This window comes from Danio rerio, chromosome 23, assembly GCF_052040795.2.
Source record: "Danio rerio strain M-AB ecotype USA chromosome 23, GRCz13ab, whole genome shotgun sequence".
Classification (NCBI taxonomy): Eukaryota; Metazoa; Chordata; class Actinopteri; order Cypriniformes; family Danionidae; genus Danio; species Danio rerio.
In genome coordinates this window covers 39,010,249-39,029,682 of record NC_141043.1, presented here as the reverse complement: position 1 = coordinate 39,029,682, position 19,434 = coordinate 39,010,249, and the positions used below count along the sequence as shown (strand labels likewise).

General features: G+C 36.5%; 3 protein-coding genes across 33 annotated transcripts in view; 1 reads left to right on the top strand and 2 right to left on the bottom strand.

Annotated features, from left to right (window-relative positions):
* rarga (retinoic acid receptor gamma a) overlaps window positions 1-4,258 on the bottom strand; it is a 174,832-nt gene extending 170,574 nt beyond the window's left edge. For 6 of the 11 annotated variants that reach the window (XM_087305060.1, XM_087305071.1, XM_087305061.1 and 3 more), the window contains exon 1: window positions 4,185-4,258. The gene's annotated coding sequence lies outside the window, so the exon portion shown is untranslated. Of the gene's footprint in view, window positions 1-3,961; window positions 4,007-4,184 lie in introns of all 11 variants that reach the window. The other 5 variants (XM_087305066.1, XM_087305075.1, XM_087305077.1 and 2 more) reach the window with 1 other exon arrangement.
* A 537-nt stretch (window positions 4,259-4,795) lies between these two features.
* On the top strand, window positions 4,796-8,096 carry slc61a1 (solute carrier family 61 member 1). Of its 18 annotated transcripts, none has more exons than XM_087305568.1 (4): window positions 4,796-4,884; window positions 5,124-5,159; window positions 5,301-6,845; window positions 7,070-7,318. In XM_087305568.1, exon 3 carries the CDS (start codon window positions 5,400-5,402, stop codon window positions 6,843-6,845), a length of 1,446 nt encoding a protein of 481 aa, XP_087161694.1. In that variant the 5' UTR covers window positions 4,796-4,884; window positions 5,124-5,159; window positions 5,301-5,399; the 3' UTR covers window positions 7,070-7,318. The 18 variants fall into 18 exon arrangements, with proteins under 18 accessions (XP_087161694.1, XP_087161693.1, XP_087161689.1 ...); XM_087305567.1 differs by having other exon boundaries at window positions 5,301-6,871; XM_087305563.1 differs by having other exon boundaries at window positions 5,124-5,195.
* Window positions 7,966-19,434, bottom strand: part of gdap1l1 (ganglioside induced differentiation associated protein 1-like 1) — a 63,763-nt gene continuing 52,294 nt past the window's right edge. For 3 of the 4 annotated variants that reach the window (XM_087307605.1, XM_087307604.1, XM_087307602.1), the window contains 3 exons: window positions 19,006-19,100; window positions 15,539-15,653; window positions 11,924-13,066 (listed from right to left, as the gene is read on the bottom strand). In XM_087307605.1, the coding sequence (XP_087163731.1) occupies window positions 12,723-13,066; window positions 15,539-15,653; window positions 19,006-19,100 (554 nt within the window). In that variant the 3' untranslated portion in view covers window positions 11,924-12,722. Of the gene's footprint in view, window positions 8,235-11,923; window positions 13,067-15,538; window positions 15,654-19,005; window positions 19,101-19,434 lie in introns of those variants that run through there. The other variant, XM_087307603.1, reaches the window with a different exon arrangement.

Sequence of the window (19,434 nt, the reverse complement as noted above, 5' to 3'; positions counted from 1 at the left end):
CTGAATCTAGGGATACGAAACCAGCATTCTCTCCTACTACGCATGCTATGTTTTGTGGTTTTCTTACTGTAAATATTGCACAGTTACACTGATTGAACTGCCTGCTCGGAGAAAAGAGGGATATGCAATGATGTGTGTTTTGTGTGTGACTGAAACGGGGCGTTTGGTGCCTTGTAAGCAATGGACTGATGAGTTGTGTGTTGTGAGAAAGAGCCCCTGGACACCAGCACAGTATCTTTACAGCCTTTACTAAGATCACAAAGCATGTCGATAAGGCATTTTTGGACTGCCATGTGGTTGATTTGATGAATCCATCGAGTTTGCTATTATGGTTGGCTATGAAGTTATGTTATTGAATCATATGGTAATGTATATTTTGTAAATTGTTTTGTTCCGTAGAAAATATAAAAATACAAGATTATCTATTCTGATGATGTCTGGTTTCTGTTTTGCTTTGTGTGTGTTTGTGTGTGTGTGTGTGTGTGTGTGTGTGTGTGTGTGTGTGTGTGTGTGTGTGTGTGTGTGTGTGTGTGTGTGTGTGTGTGTGTGCATGCATAGGATTTTTATGAAAAATAGTCATATTTATGTACAGTGCATCCAGAAAGTATTGATAGTGCTTCACTTTTTCTACATTTTTAATGTTACAGCCTTATTCCAAAATTGATTAAATTCATTTATTTCCTGAAAATACTACACACAATACCCCATAATGACAATGTGAAAAAAGATTTTTTTTAAATTGTTGCAAATTAATTCAAAATAAAAAACCTGAAAAATCACATGTACATCAGTATTCACAGCCTTTGCCATGAGGCTCTAAATTGAGCTCAGGTACATTCTGTTTCCACTGATCATTCTTGAGATGTTCCAGTAGCTTAACTGAAGTTCACCTGTGGTAAATTCAGTTGATTAGACATGATTTGAAAAGGCGTACGCTTGTCTATATACAGTAAGGCTCCAGGGTTGACAGTGCATGTCAAAGCACAAACCAAGCATGAAGACAAAGGAATTGTCTGTAGATCTCTGAGACAGGATTGTCTCCAGGCACAGGGCTTGGAAAGGTTGTAGGAAAATTTATGCTGCTTTGAAAGTTCCAATGAGCACAGTGGCCTCCATCATCCATAAGTGGAAGATGTTTGGAACCACCAGAACTCTTCCTTGAGCTGGCCGGCCATCTAAGCTGAGTGATCAGAAGGGCATTAGTCAAGGAGGTGATCAATAACCCGATGGTCACGCTGTCTGAGCTCCAGTGTTCTTCTGTGGAGAGAGGAAAACCTTCCAGAAGGACAACCATCTGTGCAGCAATCCACCAATCAGGCCTGTATGGTAGAGTGGCCAGACTGAAGCCACTCCCGCTTCGAATTTTCCAAAAGGCATCTGAAGGACTCTCAGACCATGAGACTAGGGCTGTGCATTTAATCAAAAATCCGGTTTCGATTTCGATTTTGGCTAACGACTATAAAGAACCATTAATCGAGATAAACGATTATTGCATCATATACCGCCCCCTTTCCAGTTGTACACATTTGTTGCTCTGCAAAGCGCAGTTCGACGTGAAAATGACTAAAAGCATGTGCTGTACTGTAACTTTTGCAGCACGTGATGCGCATCATTCATATTATTAAAAGCGCGAAAGAGCATGTGCTGTTGTGTGTGTGCGCGCCGCGCTTAGCCTTGGACATGTAGTGTGTGTGTGTGTCTGTGTGTGTCTGTCTGTGTGTGTGTGTGTCTGTGTGTGTGTGTGTGTGTGTGTGTGTGTGTGTGTGTGTGTGTGTGTGTGTGTGTGTGTGTGTGTGTATCTAACGCCATCTTAATGTGAGCGCTTTAATGTTCAAATACATGCACATTTGTGTCAGAGCCCGATGTTTAGTAATTATTCATATTAACCCTCATTTGTTTAATAAACAAACATGTTGAGAATCATAAGACGTGAAAGAGAAACCATAACAGAGTCGCACTATTCTTAAAGTGACAGTGCGCAATATTCCTGCTGCTGACAGTCTATAATATTAATCAAACAACAAAAAGACATAATCACTCACTGCTATTGACTGCAGGACTTTTGTAGCTGAAGTTTTTTTTTCTTACAGTGAAGATGCTTAAAGCACAGTTTAAACATAACAGATTTATTAACTCATTTCTTTTATCTTTGCTATGATGACAGTACATTATATTTTACTAGATATTTTTCAAGATACTAGTATTGAGCTTAAAGTGACATTCAAAGGCTTAATTAGTGTAATTAGGCAAGTCACTGTATAACAGTAGTTTCTTCTGCAAACAATCAAAAATATATATTGCTTAAGAGGGCTAATAATATCGAACAAAATAGGTTTCAAAATATTTAAACCTGATTTTATTCTAGCTGAAATAAAACAAATAAGCCTTTCTCCAGAAGAAAAAATATCATAGGAAATACTGTAAAAAAATTCCTCTGTTAAACATAATTTGGGAATTATTTATTTATAAAAATAAATTCACAGAAGGGAGAACAATTTTGACATCAACTAATAATCGTTTTGAATAATCGTGATTACAATTATGACCAAAATAATCGTGATTATGATTTTTTCCATAATCGAACAGCCCTACATAAGACACAAAACTCTTTGGTCTGATGAGACTAACATTAAAACTCTTTGGAGTGAATGCCAGGCGTTACGTTTGGAGAAAACCAGGCAATACCATCCCTACAGTGAAGCATGGTGGTGGCAGCATCATGCTGTTGGGATGTTTTTCAGCAGCAGGAACTGGAAGGCTAGTCAGGATAGAGGGAAAGATGAATGCAGCAATGTACACAGACACCCTGAATAAAAACCTGCTTCAGAGTGCTCTTGACCTCAGACTGGGGTGACGGATCATCTTCCAGCAGGACAATGACCCAAAGCACACCTCCGAAATATCAATGGAGTGGCTTCACAACAACTCAGTAAATGTCCTTGAGTGGCCCAGCCAGAGCACAGACCTAAATCCTATTGAACAACCCTGGAGAGATCTAAAAATGGCTGTACACCGTCACTTCCCATCCAACCTGATAGAGCTTGAGAGGAACTGATTAGAGGAATGGGCAAACATTTCCAAAGACAAGTGTGCAAAGCTTGTGGCATCCTATCAAAAAGACTTGAGGCTGTAATTGCTGCCAAAGGTGCATCAACAAAGTATTGAGCTAAGGCTGTGAATACTTCTGTACATGTGATTTTTCAGGTTTTTTATTTTTCATAAATTTGCAACAATTTCAAAAAGTCTTTTGTCACATTGTCATTATGGGGTATTGTGTGGAGAATTTTGAGGAAATAAATGAATTTAATCCATTTTGGAATAAGGCTGTAACATAAAAAAATGTAGAATAGCGCTATGAATACGTTCCGAATGAACTGTATATTGAATATGTTCCAACAATCAATGCATGCTTTATGCTCTCTAAAGATAATTTAAGTGGACAAACCATTTAGCTTGTCATGTATTTCCATGCAGACTTTATGTCAGGAGCTTCAGAATCATGTAGAAATAATTGTAAGTGGCCTGAAACTGTCAGTCAAACAGAATCGACTTTTATTTAGTACACTGGCAAGATGCTGTTTATTCTTTATTGACAAGCAGATTCAGCTAAAAATGAACCATGCAGCTTAAACAATTGTACTTTTTATGCTCTATTTGTAGAAGCAATAATATTTTAGTGATTCCTTATTGCACAGCTGTGGTGCAGTTGTTAATATGGGAGTCATCAAAAATGTGATCCGTCTAACCCAGCTAGCTAGTTACGGTGGTGTGGTGACATCGCGTGGACACTCACGGTAGTAAAATAAACGAAGTCAACACAGGATTTTGAATTTAGTGTCAGTGCACTTCTTGTTTGAGAAGTCTCTTTTCTCGGCTTCCTACACTTTTTGCGTCAGCTAACAAGATCAAGCAATGTATCAGATGTATTTTACTTTAATCTTCATTAACAACGTTCACTTACTTGCTCCACGGTGTCATTTCATCTGAGATGTTAGTGTCCGATAGACTAAAGATAGATGTTCAACATGTTTGGAAAAAAACGGTAATGTCAGATAATTGCTAAGGCTAATCTTATAGCCAGCAGATGTACGATGTATCGTTTAACGTTCACAATTGACAATATTTCCACACTTGTTTTTTAATGATTTGTCAAATCAAAATCTAAATATTTTAAAAACCCTTACCTGAATTTTAGTTTTCATCAGTGACATCTCATTCTCCACATTCATCTTTATGCTAACATAGTTGCTGTCTGGTCGATATATTTCGAAAAAACTTTATTTATAAAGATAGCAAAATATTTCCAAATGGTTGACGATGATAAAAACATTAAAATAGATTATTTTAGACGTTTGGGATTTTAGTAACATTTTGTTTGGTGTATAATCGAATATTTAATGTCTATTGTTGGTATTTCTTAGTCTTGTTTGTTGCTAGATCAGATACGGTTGCGGCTGGAAGATGAAGATAATTATTTATATTATTTATTAAATTTCCCATTAATTGTATTTTGTTTGTTCTGTTATTCTGTTATCTTGTATCTGTCGTTTAAAGCATAACAAATAAATAACAATAATAAATACATGCCCTAATTAATATTAATACTGTTCCATATATATATATATATATATATATATATATATATATATATATATATATATATATATATATACCAATCCCTGATAAAAAAAACGTCTTTTCTTCTGTTGCATAGCCAATCAGCGAGCCCCACCTTGTATACGTAATTAATATTAATAAGGCAAGCGCCTTACGTTTGTTTTGCGTCATGACGCCTGAGTAACCCGGAAACACACGCGGATGTTGTAGAACATATATTGCAGGCATTTAGATGAAAAAAGCGTCTGAATTCATGGCGTAGAAAAGGTATTTAATAATCCCAAATCAGCGGACAGTTTCTAAATTCCTTAGAAAAATGTTAAGAGTACGGTAGGTGTGTTTAAGAGTTTATCCACGCATTATAATCACGAATGTTTGAAGCTTAAAGTCAAGTTCCATTTAAAAATCATTAATGTTTTTAAAGCGTTATTATTAAACCCATAATTTATGGGCGCAATACATACAGTATATGAGGTGTTGATAATTACAATGTGTCTTTTTTTCAGAAGTCAAGCTGACAGTTGCTCATGATGAGTCCAGAAGTGAGTTTATCCAACAGTCATGTGTCACGTGATGATGTATGATCACTTTTTGTAAAACATTACTTTTATTCAAAATATTTTGACATTTTTAGCCATTATTTTCTTATATGTAATAATTTTGCTAATTTTGTTATTTTGCAGATGAACCATTAATTTCAATGCCCCAAAAGCTGTAGGAGGATGTTGATCTAGGATTTCTTCTGATTCCTCCACTCACCTTCAGACAGATTTGTGCCCATCATGTTTGTGACGGCATACCTAGCATTTATAGTCCTAGCAGGACTGTGTGTGGCTTTAGAGATCACAGCCCGGCGTCTCACCTTATCCCAGGCCACACAGACAGCAGTCGCCAATCCGGCTTTCCAGCGTTTCCAGAAGCTCTTTCTGAAGGCGTATCTCCTGGCTCTCTGGGCAGACTGGCTACAAGGGCCTTACCTTTACAAACTATACCGACATTACAACTTCTTGGAGTCACAGATTGCCATCCTATACGTCTGCGGTCTGGCTTCTTGTGTGCTGTTTGCCCCGGTGGCCGGATGGCTGCCACAGTTTCTCGGCCGAAGACAGACGTGCCTCCTCTTCTGCTTGGCTTATTCAGTGTGTTGCATCACCAAACTCTCACAAGACTATTTTATGCTCATTCTAGGACGTGTATTAGGCGGCCTGTCCACTTCTCTGCTAACAACCACCTTTGAGGCCTGGTATGTGCACGGTCACGTTGACATCCATGACTTCCCCAAAGAATGGATCCCTGTTACGTTTGGTAAAGTCGCCAATTGGAATTATGGACTTGCAGTTGGTGCTGGACTAGTGGCGAATTTGTTCGCAGAATGGCTTGGGTTGGGACCGGTCGCTCCATTTCTGTTGGCTATCCCGAGCCTTGCTGCTTGCGCCTGGTTTGTGCTTTCCGAATGGGGTCAGGAGGACAAACAAGAAGGCATGAATGGAGACAAAAACGCCCCCCTTCTTAACTCCCTAAACACCCCCAAGTTGCAATTGTCAGCACGTGCCCGTTTCTGGCGTAGCTGTGTGGATGGCCTTCGATGCCTGCTCTCGGACCGCCGTGTTATGCTTTTAGGAGGCGTTCAGGCACTTTTTGAAAGCGTGCTGTATATTTTTGTATTCCTGTGGACTCCTGTTTTGGATCCTCATGGCCCACCTTTAGGAATCGTATTCTCCAGTTTGATGGCGGCCACCATGGCGGGCTCCACACTTTTCCGATTGGCCACATCAGCCCCGTATCGACTCCAACCCGGTCATCTGCTCTGCCTAGCCATTCTTCTAGCGTTCTTCTCCTTCTTCATGCTGACGTTCTCCACCGTGCCTGGCCAGCCCCGGCCCAGGGAATCTCTGCTCGCTTTCCTTCTGCTGGAGCTGGCTTGTGGGCTTTATTTCCCAGCGGTGAGTTTCCTCCAGGGTCGTGTGGTTCCCGTGGAGCGCAGAGCTGCAGTTTTGGCTTGGTTTCGTTTGCCTCTGCACCTCCTGGCCTGTCTGGGGCTGCTGGCGCTTCACGGGGAGGTTTCAGGGTCCGGTGCGGGAGAGGCTGGCAGCGGCACCAGGCACATGTTTGCAGGCTGTGCTGGGATGATGCTGGCCGCTCTGCTCGCCGTTATCAGCCTTTTCACTGTGGGCAGGAATGATGCCGACCTGAGATTAGAGGGCCCCAAACTGGAAGGAGAAATCTGAGTTGGACAGTGGATTATATATGGACTGTTGAAGTGAATCTATTCAATAGGATAGATCAGTGTTTCCCAACCCTGTTCCTGAAGGCACACCAAGACATTTTCAACCTCTTCCTATTCAAACACACCTGAATCAACTCATCAGAACATTAGAAGAAAACCTGAAATGAATGGGTCAGATAAGGCAGACAGCCAAAATATGAACTGTTGGGTTGCTTCCAGGAACAGGGTTGGGAAACACTGGGATAGACCTTTGAGATGAAACATCTCATTTTCAACGGCGTCCCTATGAAGTACATAAAAGAAAAAAGAAAAAAAAAGAGTACAATACATCAAAACAAACAGAGATTGTGGACTGTGGTTTTATATACTTTGTTTCTTTCCTCATGCATTCTGTCTTGGTTAAACAATTGTATTTATGGGTAAATGCGAATGTTAATAGAACCAATAAACTCAAAATCGGATGTATTTCTAAAATGTGTTTAGGAATTAAATTGGGGCGCGATATGTTCAACAAGTCAGTGAGCCGGTGAGGGATCACAAACACACATTGTGAAATGCGTAGGGTTTTTTTTTTATCCATACGGCGTGCGGTATAAAATTCCATTAAAACTACACTCTTCTAGCAGTTCATACTCTCATCCAATATCTTGTTTTGACTTGGGGGGGGCATGCATGAAATGCTCCTGAATGAAAGTAAAAAAGTGGCAAACTGCAGTTAAAGTCGACAAATTAAAAATAAAACACTTGAGATTACATGAAACTCCAGAGGAAATGTTGGATAGTGTGGTGAAGCAATGACATAAATCAAACTGTGCTATAACATGTAAAACAGAATCATGAAAGGAACATTCAAAACACAACTAATGTAAACACCTTAATCATTGTATTATCCTATTTAGATTAAGACAAATATTTTGATTACTGATGCAAACATTTATTTTAACACCAAGCCGATACCCTGGAGTAGATTCCCTATACAGTATGTATTGAACTGTGGCTACTGTTTGAGCTACAATTAAAGCACAGTGTGATTATTAAAACAATAGGCTATGCATTAGTAATAAATGCAATAAGACAGTTTTTACATCCATCTCATGCTGCACACAGACCATACGGACAGGTTAAGGTAAGCATTTTCATTTATTGAAATAGATGGCAACTGAACAAATTAAGGCTCATGAACAAACATCTTAGAAAGCACTGTAAATAAATGCATATTTGAAAAATATAAAAATAAAAATTACAAAATAAATCTGTTGTGAAGTCTAATGACCACAGACATCAGTGTAACATTTCTCAATGTGTTCAGTTCATTTCCAGTCATTCCATTTTAGAGTAGGGGGTCTCCACTTATCGCAGCTCGTAACAAACATTCCCAATGAGTGGATTTCTATATGGAATTTGAGAGAGAGAGAGAGAGGCCTTCGGATGTCAATCTCTTATGCTATAAAATACATTTTTGTTATAGTATTGAAAACGACTAACAGCAGTACATAAAATAAACGCATCTGCACAGTTGTATATGGCTTGTGTGAGGTGGTATAGAACTCATAAGTTACATATTTAAGTAATATCCTCAACATTAATGGTGCATCACAGTTTTTGTTAAGTCAAATTTAGCTTTTCTTTACCAAAACCTATAAAGTGAGGAAAGAAAAAAAACAATCACTGTCTTTGGTTATAAAACCATTGCATTAAAGAGTGGCATGCAAAGAAAGAAAGTTGTAATGGGCATTTGATTTTTATTCGTTTGTCTTCATTTCAAATGTCCCAGTATCTCTTACACCCACAACTGGTGCTTCACATTTCTATCTCAAACCCGTTTGAAGAAATAAATTTTGCTCATGTGGTGGCTCAGCAGACTTACAAGGACATGTACTAGTGATAATTAAAAGTTTAATAATATAATAAAGAAAATGCTCAGGTTGGCAGTCTTATATGAGGAACACATTTTGTTCCCTTTAGTGTTGTCTGTTTATGCAGTTTTGGTCAAACTTTCTGAAATCTTATGTTTGTGGAATGTTTGCTGACATTGATTTTTCCTACCAAATGCACATTGTAAAAGATATCCATTAATGAACAGTTTCCATATTTGGTGGTGTTTTCTGTTTATTTACGATTGTAAATTGCATTATGGGATGTTGATTTCTGCTCTATGGAGGACGAAACCTGCAAAAACAATAAATAAATAAATATGCAAATAAATAAATGAGTAAATAAATTCATAAATCCAAGCGTAAATAAAATAATAAAATAATAAAATAAATAAATACGCTAATAAATAAATAAATAAAGGAGTAAATAAATCCATGTACAGTATAAACAAAAAAAATTAATAAATAAATACGCTAATAAATAGAGTAAATAAATCCATGCATAAATAAAACAATAATAAAAATAATTTTGTTACTAAATAAAGTAAATAAATCCATAAATCCATGCATAAATAAAACTATAAAATAAATAAGCAAATAAATAAATGTATAAATAGAACAATAAAATAAATATGCAAATACATAAAATATGCAAATAAATGAGTAAATAAATCTATGCATAAATTAAACAATAAATAAGCATGCAAATAAATAACTGAGTAAATAAATCCATGCATAAAAAAAACAATAAATAAATACGCAAATAAATAAATGAGTAAATAAATCTATGCATAAATACACAAATAGAGTAAATAAATCCATAAACCCATGCACAAATAAAGCAATAAAATAAATAAATATGCAAATAAATAAATGAGTAAATAAATCCATGCATAAATAAAGCAATAAAATAAATAAATATGCAAATAAATAGTAAATAAATCCATAAATCCATGCATAAATAAAACAATAAAATAAATATGCAAATAAATAAATAAATGAGTAAATAAATCCAAAAATCCATGCATAAATAAAGCAATAAAATAAATAAATATGCAAATAAATAGTAAATAAATCCATGCATGAATAATATATATATATATATATATATATATATATATATATATATATATATATATATATATATATATATATATATATATATATATATATATATATATCCAAACATTTCCTAATTAACCATAAATAATTAACAGTGCGGGGTGATAAATAAATTACATGAATGTTGGGGAATAAGAAAATTCTAAACTCAAAGTTGCTTTCTCTCCCCCCTGCAGGTTTCGTCCTCAATCTCTGCTCTGCCGAATTTTGATGTTGAAAATTCAACTCTACAATTTAACAAACTGACTTTTATTGTTCTGTTTGGAATAGTATAATGTATAATAAGTAATATAGAGAGAAATAAGTGTGTAAAATAAGAGAAAATGTACTGGCAGTTTATTATCAGGTTTTTTGTACCGTAATATAACATCAACCCAGACTATATATCACTTTAAACTATTAAAATCGTTAATAAAAGTCACTTTTTCAAACTTTTCAATGTTAAAAGATGCTGAAAGAAAGATCAAGATCCCATAATGCAGATCAAAAACATAAATAAACAGGAAAAAAAGATAAAAACATGAATAACAAAATACAGAAAACTGCTATCTTACGGATATTTTTACAGTGAAACAGTTCAGAAAATAGTCATGCTTACATTGTGTTACGTTCTGCAAAGTAGCAGTGTTTCACATGTGATTTACACTAAAATGTGAATGACTCAATGCTAGATTTTGCAGAATAGTTTCTTAATTTTGAGTTTCCTAAAATGGTTTAAGTGCAAAGGGTTCGCACAGCAAAAATGTATTGTAAAAAAGCATATCTTATTTTCTGATTCAAAATCTAGAACTTCTTGAAACAAGATATAATCACTTGAGAAGCAACACATGAGATAACAAAGCTTATTTAGAGGGAGGTTAAATAATAGTATACCAGTAAATACCAAACTGACTACTGCAAGTGAAACTCATTAGCATGATTTATTTAAATCCTCTCCTACCATGAAGTTTGCATTTGCAAACAAATTCGCAAACATACATACTGTACTCATTCACACACAATTTAGCCGACCCAACTCACCTATACCGCATGTCTTTAGACTTTTTTGGGGAAACCGGATTACCCAGAGGAAACCCACAACATGCAAACTCCAAACAAAAATGACAACTGACCTAGCCATAACTCAATCCAGTGACCTTCATGCTGTGAGGCGACAGCGCTACCCACTGCACCACCGTGCTTTTGAGGTTTACATCTATATAAAAAAGTATAATTGGGCGGCTTGGTTGCTCAGTGGTCAAAAAAGTCGCTGGTTGGACCCCCGACTGGGCCAGTTGGCATTTCTGTGTTCTGAGTTTGCATGTTCTCCCTGTGTTGGCATGGGTTTCCTCTGGGTGCTCCGGTTTTCCCAACAGTCCAAAGACGTGCGCTATAGGTGAATTGAATACACTACATTGGCCGGAGTGTATGTGTGTGAATGACTGTATGGATGTTTCCCAGAATTGGTTTGCGGCTGGAAGGGCATTCACTGCGTAAAACATATGCTGGAATAGTTGGTAGTTTACTCCGCTGTGGTGACCTCAGATAAATCAGACGCTAAGCCGAAGGAAAATGAATTGAATAAAAAGTATAATTGTCTTGCACTATTTACAAGCAAGATGATTATTACCCCCGACTATGACCCCCATATGGCATTACCATGTAACCGAACAGCCAAATATATATACAGTTAAAGTCAGAATTATTAGCCCCCTTTGAATTTTTCTCTTTTTTAAATATTTCCCAAATGATGTTTGACAGAGAAAGGAAATTTTCACACTATGTCTGATAATATTTTTTCTTCTGGAGAAACTCTTATTTGCTTTATTTCGGCTAAAATAAAAGCAGTTTAACTTTATTTAAAATCCATTTTAAGGTCAAAATTATTAGCCCCATTAAGCTATTTTTTCCCGATTGTCTACAGAACAAACCACTGATATACAATGACTTGCCAAGTTAACCTAATTAACCTAGTTAAGCCTTTAAATGTCACTTTAAGCTGTATAGAAGTGTCTTGAAAATATCTAGTTAAATATTATTGACTGTCATCATGGCAAAGATAAAATAAATCAGTTATTATAAATGAGTTATTAAAACTATTATGTTTAGAAATGTGTTGAAAAAATCTTTCCGTTAAACAGAAATCAGGGAAAAAAAGAAAACAGGGGGGCTAAAAACTCATGAGGGAAAATAATTCTGACTTCAACTGTATATATTTTTGTGCAGGCAATATATGAGATGGAATGAACACAATACATATTATCTCATAAAGTGGGCGGTTCATTCCGAAGTGGCGACCTCTGATAAATCAGAAACTAAGCTGAAGGATAATGAATGAATCGCATGAAGTGTTGCTTCTTGTGTATATTAATCATATTTTAAGAATATCCAGATATTTTAGGCAGAATAAGGTTTTTGTTGTGTGGAAAGCAGTCAGTGGCAGATAGTACAAAAGATAGATGTGTACGAATTTAGTGTACTTTAACAAACATTATTTTGGGATTTAAAGTCATAACTTACTTCAAGTTTACTTGGCCATTGTGCTATATAATCTATATAATCAAAACAACCAGTAAATGGCAGAATGTGCAGTGTTTATAATCTGGAGAGAACGAAAAAACATACTTGTGCTCTATTCAAGCACAAAATGAAAAAAATATACCAGTAAATCATAAACAGGAAAATAAATGAAGGCATTCATTACCAGAGAAGGTGCTGTTAAGAAGAATTCCTAGTCTTGGAATGTTCTCATTATATATTTATTTAATTGTTCACCCAGGTAAGTAATAGTGTTAATCTCTGTATATTTGTCTCGTTGCTCCTGCTCTCGTAAAACAGTGTAACCCAAAATGTTCGACCATCACACAGATACACAGACACAAAACACTAGAAGAGCACATTCACTACATGTATTTCTTTTTTAAAAACCAATAGGCAAAATAGCCCATCCCTCCGAGAGAGCCCATTAGGAAGGATGCCCCGAAAAAGGATGGCGGCTTCTTTTTTACCATTCGGAAAGCATTGGGTAGAACTGCCGAAAGCAGGGTGGTGTGGATGTCCCCCAATACCTTGCGGAAGGCGTAACGCTTCTGCACCCGCTCAAAAAACGACTGCAGGTTTGGCCGGCTCCCATCCTCCCAATATTTCCTCGAGAGTCCCAAGAACTTGAGCCTGTGCAACGTGGCTCCAAGACAAATATCAGCTAGTGTAAAAGTAGGTCCACAAAGCCATAATTCACACTTTTGACCTGCGCAGGAAGAAAAGACAGCCTGTAGATGCTCTTGAAAAAGCTAAATCATATACAGTGGCTCCTAAAGGTACAGGCTTATTCTAAAAACGTAAAGCTATATACATTTCTGGAGAACGCCAGAAGGTTTTTTGTTATTGTTGTTTTTATTTTTGCGAATCCACCAGAGGCCGCTATGTACACTTTTTAATATCTCAAATTTCGCACCTGCTCTTCTTGCATAAATCCACAAGAGGCTGTTGTCGACTGACTGACTGGCTAACTGACTGACTCACACTCCCCCTTCCCTAAACCCAACCAATAAGGTTTTAAAAAGCACAGATTGACCCGCCCACCCACTTCCCTGACCCCAATTGCAGTGTTTTAAAAAGCAATCCAGAAAAAGAAAAGCCCTCGCCGGATTTTTTACTACATTTTCAGATGTTACCACATTCTAAATCTGTTATTTACTTGATTATTTAGTTTTTTGGCTTCTGTTTGTTGGCTCAGCTTCTCTCTGAGTCAACTCAACTCCACCAACGTACAAGGTGAGCTACCAGGCAAACTGGTAACAGCGGAAAAGCCGTCCATACAAAGGTAAGCAGTAGGACTGGGCGGTATATCGAGTTCTGGGGATATATCGATATGATTCCCCAACGCGATATGGTTTGAGGCCACACAAGCACATTCTGCGTGAAACAGAACACTCCAAGGTAGCACGCGAGCTTTGCATTCGCAAATGAATGATTCACTCCCTGAGTCATACAAAAGATTTGTTCAAAATAAACGAATCGTTCAAGAATGACCCATCACTACACGCGACATGGAGAAACATGCAGTGCCGTTGTTGTACCAAAATCTGACTCCCCGGAAAAAATTTCCCCATCATGTGCACGCACATCACACAGCGCCTGCAGCTGTCACATCGGTTTAGCAGAAACCTTTTATCATTAGGAAAGCATTTCCGCAATTGACAGCCAGAACAAACATAGAATCTTTGTCAAATTGACTGGCAGCACCTGAATGTGTTCAAAAGGATTAAAATGCCAAAATGGGAGGAATTTATACCACATTTTAAAAGTGAAACCACCTCATATTCACTGATTATAAGTTCAGTATTAGTACACGACGGTCTCTTTATATTTATATTACAACACATTTAGCTCCGCGTTCTGGTTTGTTATTTTGCTCTGCGTTCTGGTTTGTTATTGCATATTGACTTCAATTATGATAATATTCTAATTATTGCATTTATTTATTCTGTTTAATAGATTTTTTTAGTTTATCCCCTTAACTAGAAGACGTGATTGGATTTGTGTGTGTGCCCAGTGTACAAACGGTTGGAGATTTAAATGATTATTAAAATGTTCTGTCTACCAAACATTTTATTTTTCTTTTTTAATATCTCGCTGTTAGCTACTCTTTCAACAAATGACAATATAAGAATGAGAATTATAATGATGATAATAACAGGGAGGGAAACCCCTGTGTTTAAATTATATTTTGCTCAAAAACTGTTTAATAAAAGTTTCAATAAATGGTTATATATGGTTTACCGTCATTCCCCCTAGAAATAAAGAGATATGTTTTTTTGCCCATAACGCCCAGCCCTAGTAAGCGGTCAGCTGGTAAGCGAGAAAAGGAACAGAGTCGTACCACCCATTAGCATTCGTTTTAAAGGTTACATAATTCACTGTCTCCAGAAATGTATATAGGGGCACATTTTCAGAATGAGCGTACGTTTTCACTATGTTGCAACTTAATGATTAACGAATAAATAAATGCATGCTTACATACAGACATGAGTTGTTATGATTTACAGGAATTACGTGACTAAAAACAAGTCAATATTCTTAAGATTTTATCATTATTGGTCATATACAAAATTTTTAGACCAAAAAGGTCTTTAAAATTAGTTGTATGTAGATATGATAAAACTTGAATTATTCACATACGCACACACACAGACACACACATAATCTAAAGAGAACAACACAATATATTGATACTATAAGCACGCATAAAATGAAAGAAGCAAAGAAGTCCTTCATTTATGAAGCTATTGTAAATTTTAAAAAGTCCTTGTGATTTTAAGGATTCATAAAATGCACCTATACAAATAATTCTACTTTCACAAGGTTTATATAAATATATAAACTCACATGTAAAAAGTACACAACTTTTTACACAAATTGAAGAATGAAAAAATATATATTACAATAATAATAATAATAATAAAAACACCCATAAATAAAATAACTATATATTATAAATATTTTTTATTAATGTTGCTTTGTTTTAATAAAGTTAAATATATGGTTACTAAAGATTATTGTATTTGATTTATTGACATTTATGTTTCTTTAATTCATGTTTCTTTATTAAAATAATTTTAAATGAGTTTCTTATATTCTATTTTGTTAGGGATATTTCATTATTATTTAATTATGATTTTTAAAAATGGTTTAAAAGAAAAAAAGGCAGAGAACATACCTTGATATTCCAGTTTTCTTTTTTCCAGCTCTGCCTCTACTTGGTCTAGTACCATCGCCAACTCTCCAAGAATTTTTTTCAGGTAGTTCACATTATCGTGGTCCAAGATCTTTGCCTACAACATGTAAACATTCAATACAGGCTTTTATCTTCATTTTAAGATATGTTCTCCTATATTTCAGCCCATATACCATATACACAGCCACATCAGATCAACTGCTCATACAAATATCAGGCAGATGGTCAAGATGAAGCCAAATATCAGGAGGAGGAAGAACATGATGACTTGTTACATGGCTTGAATGTCAGTGCCAGATTGGCTGATCTGAGTACTCCAGAAACTGATGATCTACTATCATTTCTACTAGGTTTACAAAAATAATGGTCCAAAACAGAAAACAGGTGTAGTTCTGTGGATGTCAATGCATTTTTGATGCCAAAGGTTTGAGGAGAATAAAGAGGCTAGTTTGAGCAATTAAAAATGCAATAGTAACTAAAAAAAATGAAATAAAATATCACAAGATGCAACCTTGTTATGCAGAACTGAGGCATTTTTGGTATATTTCATACACATATAGCCAAGAGCAGGGGTTCTCAACTAGTTTGGCCATGGGACCCACATTTGTACTTAGTCATCAATCCGTGACCCAAATTTTTAGGAACTATAATATCATTTTAGGAATTATAATTAATTTGTATTTATTTGTTAACATACACAAGTACTGACAGATGAATCATAAGAAAATTACCAAGGCTTACAAATAAACAATACTTTATTGCTGTCATTTAACAAAATGTATAAAATTATACTAATATTACAGAGTAAAAACGTCAAATACTGTAAACAGTGGTTAGGGTAAGGAAAAGTTCAGTTGTCGCACATGCATTTCAAATTAAAAGTCTGATATAAGCAAAATAAGTAAAACATTTATTTTTTGTTGTTTTTTTGATTAGACACACCGCGACCCACTGAAAATGTTCCCGTGACCCACTTTTGGGTCACGACCCACCAGTAGAGAAACACTGGCTCAGAATCTTGAGGTTGTTATAGATTGTGGTATTAATCCCATGTGAACAGTTCTTCAGTAAACAAACTACAAGCATGTCTATTTTTTCTTTAGAAACACATTATATATGAGAGCATGGACCACAAAGCTGTCATATGTTGCATGGGGATAATTTTGCAAGAGCCTTCAGCAATGTTAAGCTGCTCTGACACATTCTACATTGCAAAAGCCCTATAGAAATAAAGATGAATTAAACTGAACCAGATCAGTATTGTTGCTGACAATAAGCTCAAATCATCTCAGACTGGTTTCATGAAGGTCACCAGTCACAAAATCTCAAACCAGCAGAGCACATGTACAAGCTTCAAGTCTGCATCTTACGTGATGTTGTCATGTCAGTATGGAAACAAAATCTTTGAGGATTGTTTCAAGCTAATTTTTAAATCTAAACTGAACCTGTACTGGAAAAAACAAAACAAAACACAGGCTCATTGAAAATAGGTGACTCAAGCTACATTTTCACAAAATGTAAAATACATTGCTCCGGTTACATTTCATTGGAAGTTTCAGCCAACAAATCCATTAGAGGGAGGTATCTATATTTTTGTGTGTTACTCAGGCTGTGTTTTGTTAAACACATCATCGACACGTCCTTCTTGTACAGGTCCGTGAGAAGGCGAGGTTTGCTGTATAGATCACCTTGCAAAAATGACCTAAACTGTACCTTAAAACCAACCAATAGGTTTTTAAAAAGCAAACTTTGCGGCCACATGGTTTTACATTGCTTTTACCTGTTTTGTGGAACCATGCTTCACTCTACTCAAAACCAAACACATCCAAAGCCCAACGCTGTACTAAGTGAGCAACTGAGAAAGCTGACAACAGCAGAAAAGTTGTCTATGGAGATAAAAAACTAATTTGATTAGAAATCATAGACATCATTAAGTTGTTTTGTGGTATTTATTGGGTGTTGTACAAATAACTGCATGAAAATAATCTTTTAATCATTAATAATTAGGGATGTAATGGTATCAGAATTTCACGGTACGGTAATACTTTGGAATGAATGTCACGGTACGGTATTTATTGAATCATTTACAGGAAAAACAAAACTACAAAAAATACTTCTAAAAATACTCCAAAAAAGTGCCAAAAGTGTCAATGACATACAAATTAGCCATCTATCTGTAAGCTTTGAAACAGGAACTTCAATTTTAATAACAAAAATTTATTAAACCATGTAAAAAAATAAAGTTTCAATTTAGTATTGTTGAAAACTCATCACATTCAACATTTAATCACTCACTCACTTAGATAGAGATGGGTTTAAAGGAAAATTATCATATAAATATAATCTGGTAAAAGCTGGTATCTCTGGGTATTTACAATGTCCCCTGCAACAGAAAAAAACCCTCTCATTTGGGACTGAGGTTTCTGGGACAGAGATATGACTTGGCCCAGGTTGACAGCAGTGGTTGACGTTGTGCATTGTCTTTCCCCCACTTGAAGGACAAGCCATGAGTGAGATAGAGGTCTCTTTGCGGTACAAGTCAATGGCTGCATCAATCTGAACAGTGTGCTGTGTTTCTGCAGTCCCCATGACTGTTATTAGTCGTATTCCCCAACTTGCAGGCAAGTGCACACATAGGGCTCAACCCTTTTTAGTCTTGGATAGAAAATGCCCTTCCAAAATGATCGAAAGTGCCCCCACGACGCCACACACCCTCCATCCCGCCTTTCAGTAGACGCGCGACAACACCGCTCTTGAGTATGCGCGCTCAACCCCCCCTCCCCGCTTTACAGTACGCGCGCGACAACACAGCTGATCAGAACGCGCGCGACAACACAGCTGATCAGAACGCGCGCGACAACACCGCTATCAGTACGCGCGCGGCAACAACACCCGCTTTAGGTTCGATCATTTCCAGCTCTTTTTCATCCCCACTACTAGGAGCACACTCCATTTCCTTATTACTGGATCTGTAGCGACAACAGACCGCAAAGGATGATGGCCATGCCTGGGCTGATGGGAATTGTAGTTTCTGCTTCCTCCCGTTCGCTTCATTCGCCTGAGCAAATTTTCTCAGAAGACCTATAGTTTTATCAAGTCATGCGACTACGGTAATATCGAAAAAAATTTCTATTGCGGTATGACGGTATTTACAATACCGTTACATCCCTATTAATAATATGTCATAAGTAAATATGTAGATATCATTAGTGTGAAAAGGAATAAAAGTGGTTGGTGCCATACTGCCCCCTAATGTTCATTTTACCAAGAAACTGCAGTCAATCCCATGTTGAAATACGTTTTTGAGCTTTAACAAAAATGTAGACTGAAGCAGATAATTTCCAACGAGCCTTTAACTTGGCATATCTAATAGTGGCCGGAGAGTAAAGGCTATAAGATCCCTCCAAAGTCTGATATATATCATGTATGCAATAAAACTGCTGGCTTACCATGAGCTTTTTCTGCTTGGAGAGGTATGGTTCTGTCAGCTGAGGCTCCTCGTGGTCCAACTTCATCAGTTCAGACGCTGCATTGGCCAAATGTCCTGAGAGAAATCAAAGCAAATTGTCTGCATCAGGCTTTTATCTGGATACACATTTATGTTGTAAACCCCTAGAAATCGGCGCAGTCATCCAGGTTTTATAGGAGTTCCTTCTCCGTGAGTTATGTATAGTTAATTTTGTCAGGCGGCCCACAGTGAACTGGCACTATTTTCTGCACAGTTTTAAGGCTCCTGACAACTAATTAAGGGATTTAATAAGACTTTACACATAAAATCAAAGCAGTGACTGTGATAAACAACACCTATCGTAAGGGCTCCCTCCAAGTTATGACCCATAAAAGAGATTTATTTGCAATTATGCCGGGTTTCCATGACT

Excerpts from the sequence above, each read along its gene's own strand:
- slc61a1 (NM_001002713.1), top strand. The coding sequence starts at position 5,400 with ATGTTTGTGACGGCATACCTAGCATTTATAGTCCTAGCAGGACTGTGT.